The 15,749-nt window shown below is 56.8% G+C and overlaps 1 protein-coding gene across 2 annotated transcripts in view; it reads right to left on the reverse strand.

Moving 5' to 3' along the window:
• The window catches only part of FAM20C (FAM20C golgi associated secretory pathway kinase), a 46,922-nt gene extending 32,485 nt beyond the window's left edge, over positions 1–14,437 (reverse strand). Inside the window, exons 1-3 of one of the 2 annotated variants that reach the window (XM_021680169.1) lie at positions 13,583–14,435; positions 11,563–11,741; positions 2,602–2,680 (exon numbers count right to left, since the gene is read on the reverse strand). In XM_021680169.1, the coding sequence (XP_021535844.1) occupies positions 2,602–2,680; positions 11,563–11,741; positions 13,583–14,190 (866 nt within the window). In that variant the 5' untranslated portion in view covers positions 14,191–14,435. Of the gene's footprint in view, positions 1–2,601; positions 2,681–11,562; positions 11,742–13,582 lie in introns of both variants that reach the window. The other variant, XR_002479819.2, reaches the window with a different exon arrangement.
• Positions 14,438–15,749: the final 1,312 nt, after the last annotated feature.

Raw genomic sequence — 15,749 nt, forward strand, 5'->3', positions numbered from 1 at the left:
GGGAGCCCGATGCGGGACTCGATCCCGGGACTCCAGGATCATGACCTGAGCCGAAGGCAGTCGCTTAACCAACTGAGCCACCCAGGCGCCCTGACTTCCTCATCTTTATGTGGCAGAACAGCAGCAAGAGTGATAATGTTTCCCATAACCCCCGGAGGCGTTTTGAGGACGGAACAGCAGCTGTGTGAACGCTGGGCACAGAACCCTGGGCACAGATCCCGGTCCTGAAAGGCTGGGGCGGCAGTGCCTGCACACGGCAGCCTCTCAGGCAACGTTACCAATGCTGCTGCTCTTACAGCCCACACTGGGCATCCCCTCCGCAGGTGTTCACACAGGTAATCCCACGGAGGGACGGGAAGAGCACCCTTGTGGCATCGAGGGACTGGAAGTAGCCCTTCTGCCTCAGCTCCCCTGTGAGAGGCTGCAACCTCTCAACTGTCTGCCCTCAACAGAGGGGCCAAAACCACGAAGAAGCCCAAGGAGGCTGGAAAGTTCCACGAGGAGCCCATGCCCATCCCGGGCCTCATTTCCTTCCAGAATGTTGCACGGGGAGCCCTCACACGCCCCCAGGCTGCATACCCTCCAGCTGTGTGGACCCCTCCCCAGTCATCCGTCCTGAGTTGGGGGCTGCATGAACCACACTGGTTGTCCACACTCCTACATCCAGCCATCTTCCTGAGACAGGCAAGCCCACCGCAGCCCCCTTTTCTATACCGATTCTCCTGAAGGAGATGTGAACTTCCCTTTCTGCACAGGGAAGGAGGTGTCTGTGCTCGAGGACCCCTGACAGCAACAGGGGTGGCTTCACCACGCCTCGGTGGGGGGCATTTGCACCAGATCCCTGCAGCCCCAGGCTTTCACCCTGTCCTGGTGTCCTTCATCTTGCCTGTGTGAGTAACGTTCTCAGCCCCACCTGCTCCGGGCAGCCCCAGATCACAGACAGGGCAAGTGGATCAAACCCCTGGCGGGACATCTGTCCCAAGGAAAGGAAGCAAGAGGCCCAGAAATACCCTGAACACAAAATCATACCTTCGGTCACAAGTTACAAACTAGCAGCTGTATTCTGTTTGGCCTCCAAGGTATTTGGAATGCTTCTCAATTAGTTACCATCATTTTTGAAATTTGAAAATTAAGTAGGAAAAGATAGTCGTATTTCTAGCTTATCCTGAAAATTGGATATCAGGACAGATGGCCAAGATCTGGCGAACACAAGGCAGCTGCCCCTTCCGGTGGAGCCCATGCCTGGCAGCTTGCAACCCGCCTGCCCCCAACCACCAGCATCAGGCCCACACAACTTGCACGGTCCTTGTGAGCACTTGGGGGTGCAACCCATACTTTAAATGCAATGAACTCTGTCTTGCCAGTGCACAAATGGCCTTGTGGGGGCTAACAGGAGATGAAGGAGCAACCTTGGACCAAATGGGTTACCCAAGCCCCAGCATCATCAGAGTGGACATCAAAAACATGGATGCTCCCCGTGAATTTTCTTGGGTCATCCTGGCTTTCAAATATCCCTTCTCCACCATCCCACAAATTTTCATATGCCAATGAATGCCTTAATATTTATTCTGGTAGCATGGTTTCTATTTTATGCAACAGGAAACTACAGTGGGTGGGGGTGGTCAATCCAGTCCACTGCTAGTTTTATAAATAAAGCTTTACTGACAGACAGCCATGCCTGTTCACTTAAATTTTGTTGGGCTGCTTTTGGGCTAGGACAGCAGACCTGAGTAGCTAAGACACAGACCATATGGCCTACAAAACTTAAAGTACCTATCAGCTGGCCCTTTATAGAAAAAGTCTGCTGATCCCTGAGCCATGCAGGAGAGGCAAAAGTCACCTCCTTTAGGAGCATTCTTTGGTGTCCATATGTGGGTTCCTTGTTTAAAACACTTATGCTCGCTGGGGCGCCTGGGTGGCTCAGTCGTTGAGCGTCTGCCTTCGGCTCAGGTCATGATCCCAGGGTCCTGGGATCCAGCCCCACATCGGGCTCCCTGCTCTGCGGGAAGCCTGCTTCTCCCTCTCCCGCTCCCCCTGCTTGTGTTCCCTCTCTCGCTGTGTCTCTCTCTGTCAAAATCAATAAATAAAATCTTTAAAAAAAATTAAAATTAGGGGCGCCTGGGTGGCTCAGTCGTTAAGCGCCTGCCTTCGGCTCAGGTCATGATCCCAGGGTCCTGGGATCGAGCCCCACGTCGGGCTCCCTGCTCTGCGGGAAGCCTGCTTCTCCCTCTCCCGCTCCCCCTGCTTGTGTTCCCTCTCTCGCTGTGTCTCTCTTTGTCAAATAAATAAATGAAATCTTTAAAAGAAACAAACAAACAAAAAAACCACTTATGCTCGCTGGGGTAGGAATGATCTGCCACTGGATGAAGGTGGGGAGGGGGAGGACTGCGGAGGCCAGAGAGAGGAGGTGAGGGTGCAGGACCCCTGTATTGCTCGCTTGCCTTGATGGGGAGAAAGCCCAGTGTGGTCACCCACAGTTCACCCCAAAACACCTCTGGGAGGAAACACTGCATTTTTCACCAGAAATATGTTGCCTGTATGCTCTAGCACAGACCCGTCTCTGCCCCTGGCACCCAGTCCCAACCAGCCCCTGGCACTTACTTCATGGGTTTGAACAGTGCTTGCCCATAATTCTGGAACGTCATGATGAGCTTGAGCTGCGTGCCCCCTGACTTCATGGCTGCAAGGAAGAGGGAAAGAGACACGGGGTCACTTGCTGCCCTCAGACTCCTCCTTCTGTGGGCAAGTGAGGCCAGCTCCCACTCTGGTCCCACGGCCCCACCTGGGCCCTCGATGTGGCTGAGGGTGCCCATTCTGCCTGGAAAGTCTGGGGTTTCCAGCAATGATGCTGATAAACACTCCCACCTGATATTTAGGTGCTGGGGCTAGGGGCAGAATCCCTCAGACAGTCTGACCCTCCCACAGGAGGGAGTGGTCAGCCCTGGACAGCAGAATAGCCAGGAACCAGGTAAATGCTGTCCCCCAGGGCCTAGGGGGCTGGCTACAAGGATGGAAGGTGGAAGCCAGGGGAAGCAGGCTAAGGCAGTCATAGCAGATGGTGGTGGCTTGGATGGCAGAGATGGGGAAAATGGAAGAATTAATGAAATATCAGGGGGTCCAAGGAACCATTTAGTGGAGCGGGTGTGGGGTGTGGAGGGAAGAGAGGAACCTAGCTTGACTCTTGGATTCCAGTTGGAGCAGTGGATGAATGGGGAGGAACATGCATGGAAGTGCCAGGTGAGCAGGGATGACTGAGGGGTGCAATACTCGAGGGCAGCACACTGGGGGTGCACCACATTAGAGGGGCACCATACTCGGGGGCTTTGGCATGGAGGAGCCCTTAGGCTGGAGTCCCTGCTCAGCTGCCTATGGCCGGGTGCCCTAGAAGGAACCTCCACTCTCCCTCATCTTGGTTTCCCCCTGTGTTAGTTGGGGCAGAGATGCCTGCCCAGCCTCCTTCATGGGGCTGTGGTGAAGGTCAGGACAAATAAGGACAATGTGGTGCTACAGGTCGACCACGTCACATTACGAAGCAGGGCTGCTATTGCCATCAAGTGGGTAATGCTCGTGGAGCATCTAGAACGGCGCAGGGCCCATGGCACATTCAAGACGGCAGACTGCCACAGGAGTGCGAAGAAGAACCAGGAGTTCTGAGTTCCCTGAATGTCTTCGGTGGCTCTCATGGCCTCTGTAAGGGCCCAGGCCCAGCCCCACTCCTGGGTTCCCAACCCAGCCACTTGCTCGTTCCTTCCTCTGCAACATCTGTGGCCGGGACAGCCTGGCTGCCTTGGGAGCGCCCTGGTCTTGGGGTCCAGGAGGTGGAGCTGAAGGCACAGTTCCCCCAGACCAGTGTGTGACTTGGGTCTGTCTGACGCTCTCCCAGCCTGAGCCCTTCGCAGGAAAACAAGCCCCTCACCTAATTCCACTTCCCTCCAAAGCATTGGAAATAACCTAAAAATGCCCAATCCTGGGGGCAGAAGCATAATGCACGGTAATCCCATGTGAGGGAATACTAGGTACCAAAGACTCTCTAACGACGCAGCAAACTGCTCATTATTTTATTATTAAGCAAAGCAGCTTATGAAGCATTTACACTCTGTGAGCTGCCTTCTTTGGAAGGTGTGTATGTAAGTGCGTGGGAAAATCTGGATGCACAGATAAGAAGCTACAGCCCAGTGCTTACCCCCCAAGAGTAGAGCCACAGATGATTTCAATTTCCTTTTTTCCCTTATCTGTGCTTTCTAAATTTCAACAATGAACATTTATTACATTTTTAATAAGATGAAAACAGAAGTGATCATTAAGAAAATTAGTGGCCTGATTAAGCCCCATTCGATATCCCCATTTCCATGTAATAACTGGGGTTACTGGATTTAATTATTCCTTCCCAGGCCAATCGGGGACAGCACATCAGCTCTTTCCAGGGCCTGTAATCCTGGTTTTCTTGAATAATAAATTATTATGCAAATCTGGCCAGTTTAGTCATTCTTGTTCTGGAAGTGAATCTCAATGCGCTGCTGACCTGTGTTTTCCACTGCACTCCCAGCTCCTCTCCACGGACCAAGCACGTAACTAGAAATTAATGGGCCTTAGACTCTCCGGGTGACTAAGAACTCTGGGAAGGCCAGGCTTTTGCTAACTGCCCTGGGCACCACCTTTCTCTTGTCTGGGGACACGTACCTTCCCACCAGGGTCCACCATTCACTCTGCCAAGCTGGAGTGGACAGCTGGAAGACACTTGGAATTCTGCTTGAAAATCAGGTATGGTCTGCAAAAACCCACATGCAAACTGCCTGAAGTCGTGGCAAAGGCCAAGTGTTCATCTGGGATGGGTGAGAGGCGGAAGCCCCCACAAGTCTGTGCTTGGAGCGGGTGGCCCTGCTCTGCCGCTGCAGATGAGCCTGGGGAGGTGGTCAGGGCTGAGGGCCTCGGTGGCAGAGCCGGGACACTAACCAGGCCTCGAGAAGCAGGGTGTGAGTTTGGGGTTTCTTCCTGAAGCCAGACTTGAGGAATCTTGCCCCCGTGTGGGGGAGAGAGGCGGTGGGAGCAGAGGCAAACTTCCGAGAGAAGCCCAGGAGTGCAGCAAGGGCCCCATGTGAGAGGCGGTGGACATGCCCTCACCTGGTTGGGTCTCCATGTTTCTCAGGGGACAGAGGTCTGTCAAAACCTGGCCAGCCTCAGCCCTGAGGGGCACCTGACTGAGCAGTGAGCCCACCGTGGGCTAGAGGACAGGCTAAGGCCAGGGTTGTCCTGGCACAATCCAGTGGCCACGTCCCCAGAAGACACCCTGAACAAGCCCCATCGGCCACCTTCTCTCCATCTCCATGGCCCCACCCAAATCTGGGCCTTATTATAGTCATCAAATCACTAACACACGAGGGGCACCTAACTGGTAGCTTGGCTCGCTCAAGCCCCAGTGATGGCCCCTCTGTATACACGCTCCCCTCCCCAGCTCGCCTCCAACAGGCGTGTCCCACCATTCAGACCACGGATGTCAGCTCTGTCTTTCCTGCTCTCCCTCAAGAGCCATATCCCCCAGCTATGCATTAATACATGGTATTAATTAGCATTGACTAGTGATCATTAATGACATGCATCAGTAATTATACATGCTAATATACACTGATAGAACACCCTATACTTTATTCTAATCGTTGTGGATGCTATAAATTCCATGACCACTAAGACACTTGGACACTGTGGGGTTTTGCTGTCTTTCCCCAGAACACAGCTCCCCTCAGAAGAACCAGAACGGGAACTGCATTTCTTATGACCCTCCTAGGAAGGATCCTCCCTGGGAGGAGAGAGACAGCCCCGAAAGGAAAAGGGGTGCCGTCCTGGCCGGGGACCCCAACACCGCCACACCGAGGAGGCGTGAGTGGTGGGACACACAAGACGCTGGGCTCTGCCTTTAGCTCATCCTGTGTCATACACCTCAGGGCTAAGAGGGACAAGTGACCTGGGTCACTGAGCAATTTGTTTCCCGTGGAAACCAGGGTCAGCAGCGCCAGGCTCCCCATTTCTAACAAGAACCCCTAACCCATATTTTGGTGAGCCACCTCCTGACTTTTAAAGGAACTAATTCTACTGAAGAGATCGGTGGCCCACACAAACACACCCATGCGCAAGGCACCGCCAGGGGCGGCCTCTGGGACTTGGGATCCATGTTTGTCCTTAGGGATCATGGTCAGGCAAGTGGTCTGAATACTTTCCCAACCACTGCCTTGCTTTAAGGCCCAGGATGGCTCAGATCTGAGGGATGTGACGCCAGGAGCACTTAGGTCAGCTCTTCTTCCCTGCCCACCCCACACGCCTCACCCCCTGGCAGGAGTGGGATCTAACCAGTGTCCTAGACCCCTGGGCGCCATGCAGAGCCCCTTTTCCTGCCCTTGGGCATCAAGGGAGAGCAGCATGGTGCGTGTCCACCTGTCCGTCATCAGTGGGCGCCCCGGGGCTGGTATTGAGGGGGCTGCTCTGAGTGAGGGGCTGGAGGAGGCTCTAAGGGCCAGGGTCCTCCTGCCCCACTTGCTGTGAGACCTTGGCAGGCCTCTACCAAACTTCAGTCCCTCACATGCACGCCCAGGGTTTTTTATTATGATAATTAAATTGACTTAAAAGACAAAGTACAGCCCTGCCCCAGCTGGAAACCAGCACACCCTGGACTAGAAGGAACACCATCGGAATACATGCCTGTTGGATTCTGGAGCCCCAAATGTTGTCTGCTCAAGATGGAGAAAGCAGGTGCCGGGGCATTTGCCTGCGCTTTTGTCCTTGATCTTGGACCAGACGGCTGGAAGGAAAACTGAGGAGGGGCTCAGCAATTTGCCACCTTCTGTGGTGCCTTGCCTGCAATCTTCCTTCTGGGTGGTCTGCGTCCTTCCTCCCAGATGACCTAAGGTGCTCCGGGTGAATTGAGCATTTTCAGTTGTCGGTCTCCAGGTCGGAGAGCCATGACCTGGAGACTGGGACCCACTGCAACCACGTAGGGTGGGAGGGGGACTGTGACCTCTCTGGGGCTGGAACTGCCTTCCCAAGGAGCCCACCTCTGACCAATTAGACAGGGCGGCCCCCCAGGCCCTCAGGCAGCTGCCCATCCTGGGCTGCCCCAGCCGCAGCCTTTGTTCCTGGAAGCCAATTAGTCCTGGATCCTAGCTAGATCAATTAGTGCCCAGGACTTGGGTCCTGCGGAGCGGTTCTCCTGTGTTCAGGCACCCACCACAGGTGTGTCCCAACCTGGATGGAGTAATGGTGGCATCTTTCAGCCAGAGGCTGGCTGAACCCTCTCCATGGTAGTGTGACTTCTTTTCCTTTTTAAGCAATTCCAAGTACAGAGCAGTTAATTGTGTCATTTATTCGTTGCATCCATAATTGTGCACGATAGCAATTTAATTATCACTGGCCCGAGCCGAAGGCGTTGCACGCCTGATTTCAAGCTGAATAGAGGTAGATAACATCCCGAGCCTCTTTAAAGGCAGTGAACGGCGGTTACCAAGCAGCCAGGAGTCTGGCTATAAATAAATCTCTGTCGGCCACAGCAGCTGTACCGAAGGCCACACGTGCTTCATGAAGTGGATCAAGTGGTTCTGAACGGGGAGAGTTAATGGAACTCTTCCGATAGGAAGCTCTGGGAACCTTGCAGGAACTGTTCCCCATTCCAACAATGTTTCTGGGCTCACATTTAATAGTGGATGCACACCTTGAAGATTAAAGGGACCACCACAGCTGGACAGCTAGGGAACAGAGATCTGGGAGCAGGGACTTGTAAGACACCCTCCCTTGCGTCTTGGAGGCCTCAGTTTCCCTGTTTACAGAACGGGTGTTGGAAGTGGGTTGGATCTCCAGCTCTTGAAACTTAGACACTTCCTTACACCACCACTGTGGGTCAGTGTGACTTCTTTGTCTCTCTCCCATTTCATGCTCAGGAGGATGGCACGGCTGAATCTTGACCCTGAGGTAGGCCTGGGCTCCTATAAAGGGGCTGCCATCCAGGGTTCTCCATGAGGCCTTCAAAGGCTGTCCAGCTCTGGGTCACAGCACTGCTAGGTGCAGGGGCTGCCTGCAGACAGTTCTTAGCTAGGGCCTCCATTTCCAAACCTGCCCAGCTGGCTCTGCTAAGCCAAGGGCCCACCAGGGGTTGCTACCTCAAGCAGGGGGTTGGGTTCTCAGTCAAAACATCCAGCTGGATGTCGGGGCAGACGCAGCCCAGAAAGCACGCATCTCCAAGGGATGCCTGCAGCCTGGCCCAGGGCCAGCCCCTCTCCTATGGCTCCCTGTGGACCAGGGCCTTTTCACAGGCGTGAACTCACCTGGGAGCTCACCAAAGCAGCACGGACAGTGGGGCCAAGCATCGGCTGAGGCCTTCCACTGGCTTGTCCCGCAAAGGTTGCTGTGGTCAAGGAGGCTCTGGCCTGCCCCTGAAACCCTCCCCCCACACAGACACCTATGGGCAGGGACACTGCTTAGGCCCTGTTTTTATCTTTCTCTTATTTACTCACTGAAGCCTCTCAATAGCCCAAGATATAGGTTTCACAGGTCCAAGCCCTTCATTAAAATCTCTGAAGACAGAAGTACTCATGGATTTCAAAAATTTCAGATGACAAAAGGCACAGGTAATGTGTATATCCCACATATTATGTAACAGCCCAAATGGGTCTGGGCAGAACCCCATAATTTCCTCAGAGGAACATGTGAATATTCGCTCCAAGTGAGAAAAATAAGGATTTATAAATAGCTTTGTCAATTTAGGTTTTGCTCCCATATAAGTTCAGGTTGAGTCAGATTTTGCTGAACAAATTACATTTGGATTTCAGATTGGCAAGCCAGAGATTACAGGCCCTAGGTTAGAACCTTCTTTCTAGAACCCACATGAGAACCCAGAGCACTAGAGATTAATCCACTTGCCCAGACTCACACCACACACCGGATGCATCAGGCAACCTTCCCGCACTGATCGGGTGCTGCATAGGGACTGGGAAGGACCAGCTCGGCCACAGCGGTCTGGGAGTGGGTGACGGCAGCACAGATGACCCACCGGAGACAGACGTGCGAGGACTCATTCCCACTCACGCCACCAGGCATGACCACGCCAGAACCCTGGGGTGGGATCCCCAGGCACAGGCTTGGTCCACGTGCTCAGGCAAGCTAGGCACCCCTGCCCCGGGCAGTCAGACCAAAGTGGGTGGGAGGCGCCTGCAGGCCAGGCCCCTGGGGGAACAGAGAGGGGAGGATGCCTAGGGTGGGCAATGTGCCTGCGAGCCCCAGCCACCTGTCTTCTCTCTGTAGCTGCTCGCCGAGCTGCTGGGCCCTGTCCTCTGCACAGAGTGGCTGTCCGGGGAGAGCTGGAGGCTGTTTGTTCCCTGAGGGATATGGCGAGCTTGGCCAGCCTTTGAAATCCCAGCAGCCCTTCCTCCACCCCAGACCCTGCACTTGAGTGGGGACCCTGCAAGCACAAGTGACCCTGCAAAAAACTGGTTAATATTTACAAGCTTGGTCATATGCACCATCTTATCAGAACACATGCAATGTACCTGAGCAGCCACAATCCCATTTGACAGATGGGGAAACTGAGGCAGAGAGGGGTGCCACGGACAGCAGCAAAGCAGGACCTCTTAACACTGTACTTCCCTAAAACCATTTCTTTCTTTTTTTTTTTTTTTTAAAGATTTTATTTATTTATTTGACAGAGAGAGACACAGCGAGAGAGGGACCACAAGCAGGGGGAGTGGGAGAGGGAGAAGCAGGCTCCCCGCCGAGCAGGGAGCCCGATGCGGGACTCGATCCCAGGACCCCGGGATCACGACCTGAGCCGAAGGCAGTCGCTTAACCAACTGAGCCACCCAGGCGCCCCCTAAAACCATTTCTAATTTTTAAAACATTGTTCTCATTTTCCCAGAAAGCCCAGCCCTCCATGCCCCCTTTTATGACAAACGCCTACACTTCATTTAAGCCCCTGGTCAGACGTCTTTTCTCATAGAAGGTGCTCCATATCCCTCCTTCTAGATGGAGGTCACCTCCTTTCTAAACCCTCCTAGATTCTATGTGAATAGTGTTCCAAGCATTTATTCTTCCTCATTGTGTATCCGTTTCCTGCCCCCCGCTCCCGGGCCTCTCAGGTCAGCTGCAGCAGAACCTTGTTGAGGTTCATTCATCCTCAACCCACTACCCAGAAAGGGGCCTGAAGTGCAGGAGATGTCCGAGGAAATCTACTGAATGGGTGAACGAGTCAGTCAAGGCCCTGGATACTTCTTTAATGGCCTCGTCTACTCTCAGGAGTGAAAGGGGCACCCTGGACGTGGCTGTCCACAGGACAATCTCTGTCGTGCACACAGACTGCTTCCCAGCACCACCTGAAGCCTCTGACACCTGCAAGGGGCAGGAGGGAGGCTGAGCTTCTCATGGGGAGGGCTGAGGCCGGGCTGGGGTCTGGGGAGGTGCTCAGACTCCTCCTGTGCAGCCAGCTAAGAGAAGAAACACCAGCTTTTTCCTGCGCGATCCCTTTCACGAAGGTGAGCAATCACATGCTAGAGAAAAGCTACGCAGCAAGGCAGATGCCCAGCAAACAGCTCAGTACTGGGCAGAAGGAGCCAAAAACAGTCCTTAAAGACCTCTGGAAAACCCACTGGTCAGCCTCACTCCCTTGTATCAGCAACCAGACGGATCCCCAGGATACTGGGCCCCTTTCAGCCTCAGTGTTGCTTAGGGGAACACCAAGACGACAGTGTCTGGAACTGCCTACTCCACAGCACAGGGTGGGGACCTGCACTCATGTTGCCCCCGACTGGCCTCCCTCCACCCCTTCCCAGCTGTGTGTCCCCAGGCTAGCTTCCTGCAAAGCCCCCAGGACTGTTTTTTCCACCCCAGGGCCTCAGCCCATCCCTCACCGCCTCTTGGAGCCACCAGTGACTAATGCGGACCTTCACAAACAATGGCCTCCAGGCCTGGGAACAGTGGCAGCAAACCTCCATGCTCAGAAACTGCTGCTGACACATTTCCCTGAAATCAGTAATTGGATGCCTTTTTTTGTCCTGAAATTCAGCAGATCCCAAAGTACTCAATGATGTTGCCTCTGAATTACCAAGCATGTGGGCCTCCACCCGAGACAGAGCTGAGCCCTGGTCACTCCCTGGGCACAGGAAATGGCAGGAGCACCTGGCAGAGCTCTGGTGCGGAGCTGGTCTCTGAGCTCTGCCCTGGGTCTCCCTGCTCTGCTGAGGGAGGGGCCCCAGCCATCAGGGGCGCATGCCCCTTCTTTACACTGTAGCCTGGAAAGTGCCCCTCCTCAGGTGGGTAAGCAGAACGCAACAGGAATGGCTGTGCAGCACCCCTCCCCCCCTCGCTAGCCTTGCGAAAGCAGGCGGTAGCCCCGGAACCACTGACGGCATTGAAGGTGTCCCTGCTCTCCCTTCGAGGCCCTGCAGGTTTGTCCCTCTAGAAGGCTGCCTTTACCAACCACTCCAGGAAGCGATGTTCCAGCAAGGAGCAACGGCTTCCCAGCGCTCCTGCAAAGGAAAGCCAGCCCCCAGCACACCTGACCCCATCGGAAAGCTCAGGGAGGGCACCTACCGACACTGGTTATCTTCTGAGCACCGAGGTCACGCAGGAGGGCTTCGATTGCTGGGTTATGTCTGGAGTAGAGCTCATACCGGTTAATGCCGATGTGGAACTTAAGCCAGTTGGGGTAGGAGTCCACTGCCACCTCCCCCGTGGGCAAGAATTCTTCATTTTCAGTGCCTTCACGTGGCCTACAGAAAATGAAGGGGACCCGGAGTCAGCAGGGAAAGAACAGAGAGTGGTAAGATTCTGGATGAATACGGGTGAGTTGGTGCCAATGCCAAGGTTTTAACTTTGGATCCAAACAAATGCAGATTCGTTCAAAGATGCCTCTGCCCAAACAGGACTTTGCGGACATCCCTACTTTTTCTGTGGCTGTTGTTGTACTAACTAATAACATATCTAAACTATAATTCTTACTTTCCCTCAGGAGACGCCCAGACAGCTATAACTAAATCAAGATCAAGCCCAGAGCTTCAGTGCCAAGCCCTACCGAGTCTGTCCTGGGGTCACGAAAACAGCCCAGCAAGTGTGATGTCAGCTTGGGGTATGAGAGGCTGTCAGCTCTTCCTGGTGACAGACAAGTGAGCCTTCTTTGACCACAAACTGTGTGCACATCAGAGACACACCCCGCCTGTCAGAAACCTTCCCTGGGCACTCTGCTTTGGTTCCAACAACCAAGGGTAGAAATGATGCAAGAAGCTAAATTTGATTTTAATGAGAGCAGTCCTGGGTGGGGAGAGAGGAAAGAGGCAGGCACTCACTCCTGCTGAGGCCCAATGTGAGGACCTGCTGCCCATGTGGCCTGTCCTTACATCTCCGGAGTCAAGGGGCCAGTCTGCGGGAGGACAGAGCCTATCTGCTGCTGGGCTGGAGGGAAAGTGGAATTTGTCTTAGCTCTAATACACCTGCAAATGAGGCCCTTCTGGCCCCAAGCCCTGTCCCACCAGGGCCACATAACTGGCCACCGGTCCTGGGCTCTGTCCTTCCTGTGAAGAGCCCCAAGCCTGGGCCACTGCTCTGATTCTCAAGTTTCTGAGCATTTCCTTGAACCCGGCCAGCAGACAAAGCTCAGACGCCACCAAACACCGTGGTGTATTTTGACAGAAAAGCCTGGGCCTAGTCAAATTTCAGGGTAGAAAGGGTTTGTATAAGATGTTTTGGGAAGCTGCCTTCCCCCTGAGTTGCTTGGGTAGCTATTTATTCTGGCCTTGCTGCTAGTTAATATTTCACTACTCCAGGCTGCAGAATCTGCTTATTCTGAACTGTGTGGCTGTGGAGGGCCTGGGGGGAAGGGTTTAAACCGGGACAGCTTAAGGAGATGCTCCTGAGGATGCTTCTCACCTTTTATGAAGCTGTCACCCAACGGAGCTGGCAGCATTCCAAGGGCAGCTGCTGTTTTGCACCCCGGCTGGGAGAACCCTTTTGTTATGCCTCACTGGGGCCAGCACGCCCCTCTGCTAATTTTGTTCTCAGTGACTGGCTTACAAGGCTCATTAGGCTTCTGCAGACTTTCCTGACGTGTCCACTGGAGAAATGTCACCAGAGATCTGAAAGCTCAGTGGCCACCAGGGAAAGGTTAGGGGCAGGCTCTCTCATTCACTCCTTTGCCGGCTGGTGCATGCATTGCCTGACTTAGTTTCCAGAGCCAGCGACCAGGACCTCACAGGCCAGCACTGCTGTCCTATAGAGTCAGCACTGACCCTCCCCCCACTCCACAGGGAGTAGCTCCCAAACCACCCAGCAGCCCTTCTCAAGGAGGCAGTCATTCTGGAGACAAAGGCACTGCCCTGAGCAAGAGGCAGCATCCTCTCCTGCCTCACAAAGCTCCCCTCGGAGGAGGGGGCGTTGGGGTTGGGAACTCTGCCATGGGGGACCCATGCCCCCTGGGGGTTCCCAAGCCCCTGGGCCTCTTTAAACAATGCCTGGGGTGTGCAAGGGCATTTCCTGGGAAGGGGAGCACAGGCTGATGGCTGCTTGAGGGTCCGGGGCCTGGCAGCACCCACCCTGAGCTGCCTCTCGCCGCACTCACCAGTCAGGATTCTCAGCTGCCGCCTTGGGGTTGAACCTGATGTCGCTGTTCACATTGAAGAGGACGTCGTCCTCCGTCAGCGGTGGAACCGACACCTGGTAGAGTGGGTGTTCAAACAGCCTAGCCAGGAGAGAGCTGCCCCCGCTCGGGCCAGGGGGCGGCGCCGACCGACGGGGCCCAGGATCTCGGAGCAGTGGCCGGTGCGCGAGATCGCGGGGCCGGGGACTGCCGGGTTCCCGCCCCTGCAAGGCGCCTTCGGCCGGTTCGGCTGCGGCCAGCAGTTTCTCCAGAGAGTGGGATGTGAGGTTGGAGGAAGGGTCGGAGCTAAAGTCCTGCAGGATACGCAGCGTGTGTTTGTTGGGCCAGCCTGCGTCGCCAGCCGCGGACGAGGCGGCCGGGGGCTCCCCGGGGCGGCCCCGCGCCTTGGCCCAGCCAGGCGCCGCCGCCTCGACCGCGGGTTGCGCGCACGAGCAACCGGGTTCCCCCGAGGGCCGCACGGCGCGCCGCTCCAGTTTGGGCAGCAAGTCCAGCACGATGTGCAGCGCGCAGGCCACCAGGAACACCATCAGGATGAGCACGCGGAACCTGCGCACCAGGATCATCTTCATGGCCGCGCCGGCGAGCGCGGCCTGGGCTCCGGGCGACCTCCTAGAGCGCGCTCCGCCCGTGCCCCAGCTAGTCTTGGCTTGGCACGAACGCAGTGCCGAGGCACAGGTCAAGGTCCATCTGGCGTCGGACAGCTACCAGCTCCAGGGCTGTTCCCCGGCCCGCACCACGTGTAGGGCGCCCACCGCCAAAGAGCCCGCTCGCCGGGCCATCTCGGGGCCGTTCCCTCTCGCCTCTCCGGAGTGGCCGCGCCCTCAGCGGCCGGGCCTAGCGGCCCTCGTCCGCGGAGCTGGGTGCGCAGCCGGGTGAGGCCCCGCGCACTCAGCGGCCGGCTTGTGGTCTCTGCGCTCATCCGGCGCGCAGGGGCCCGACGCTGCGGCCCATCTAGGCCAGGGCGCGGCGGCCTGGGGGTGGCGGTGGAGATGGCGCGGCGCAGTCCCCTCCGCGGCTCCGTGGGCCGCGCCAGGCGCCGGGCTGGCCAGGCGGAGAAGGGGCGGCTCCTTCGGGCAAGGCTCGTCTCTCTCACGCTGCGGCTCGGAGGCGGGGACCTGGAGGGGGAGCAGGGCGCAGGGCCGCGGGGACAAGGAGGGGGCGGGTACGGGGTTGGGGGGCGCACGGAGCGGCCGGGGAGGTCCCCGGGCAGGTGCAGCGGCCGTCCCCGGAGCGCAGCGCCCGCGCGGCCGAGCCTCTCGGCGCCCCGCGCCCGGGCCGGCAGATATCGGAGAGCCGCGGAGCCGCCCCCCGCGTCAGCGCCCGCAGATTGGCGGAGACGCAGCCCCGCGAGTCACCGCCAGGCCCGAGCCGACTCCGCTCCCTCTCCTTTCTCCTCCCCTCGGCCGCGCCCCGCGTTGCTTCTGCAGCTCCGGGCCCGCTAAGGAGAGGGCGCCTTCTTCCCTCGGTGGCCGAGAGAAGACGGAGAGACCCGAGAGACGAAGGCCGGAGGGCTCGGGCGCGGCGAGCGGGCTCCTGCAGCACGGGGAGCGCGCGCGGGCGATGTCTAGGGGGGCTCTTCGGCCAGGCCGCGGTACGTAGGACCTCCGATTGCCCGGGGCCGGCCGCCGCCAGCTGCAGCCTCCAGGCTCCTCCCCAGATGAGCCGAGGGCCAGAGCCCAGGCCAAATCCCTCCCCGGAGCCGCTGGGCGTCTGCGCCGCCGGATGAGCTCCCCGCCGGGCGGCGACCTTGTGCCCCCGCCCCCGCCTCGGGGACGCCCCCCGCGCGCCCCGCTGCCGGGGAGGGGAGGAAGGGGCGACCGGGCGCCGCCGGCGGAGAGACGAGAGGAGCTCGGTATTTCGCCCAAATAGCAAATCCGGAGGGGATGCCAGAGCAGCTCCTGCACCCGGCTGGGGCCCCACCCCACCCCAAGGGGACACGCCTGCGCCTTAACTCTGGTGGCGCGGGCGCTCCAGTGCTAGGATACGCTTGGCACTGAGAGGTACCTGGTGTTTGCGGAGGCCGCACCTCCCTGGCTTGTGTGTGTGTGTGTGTGTGTGTGTGTGTGTGTGTGTGTGTGGTGTCATTTGCTTCTCTACATGCAGAAAATCAGCCATCCAGACCCAGGGG

This window comes from Neomonachus schauinslandi, chromosome 5 (assembly GCF_002201575.2).
Source record: "Neomonachus schauinslandi chromosome 5, ASM220157v2, whole genome shotgun sequence".
NCBI classification, from domain to species: domain Eukaryota; kingdom Metazoa; phylum Chordata; class Mammalia; order Carnivora; family Phocidae; genus Neomonachus; species Neomonachus schauinslandi.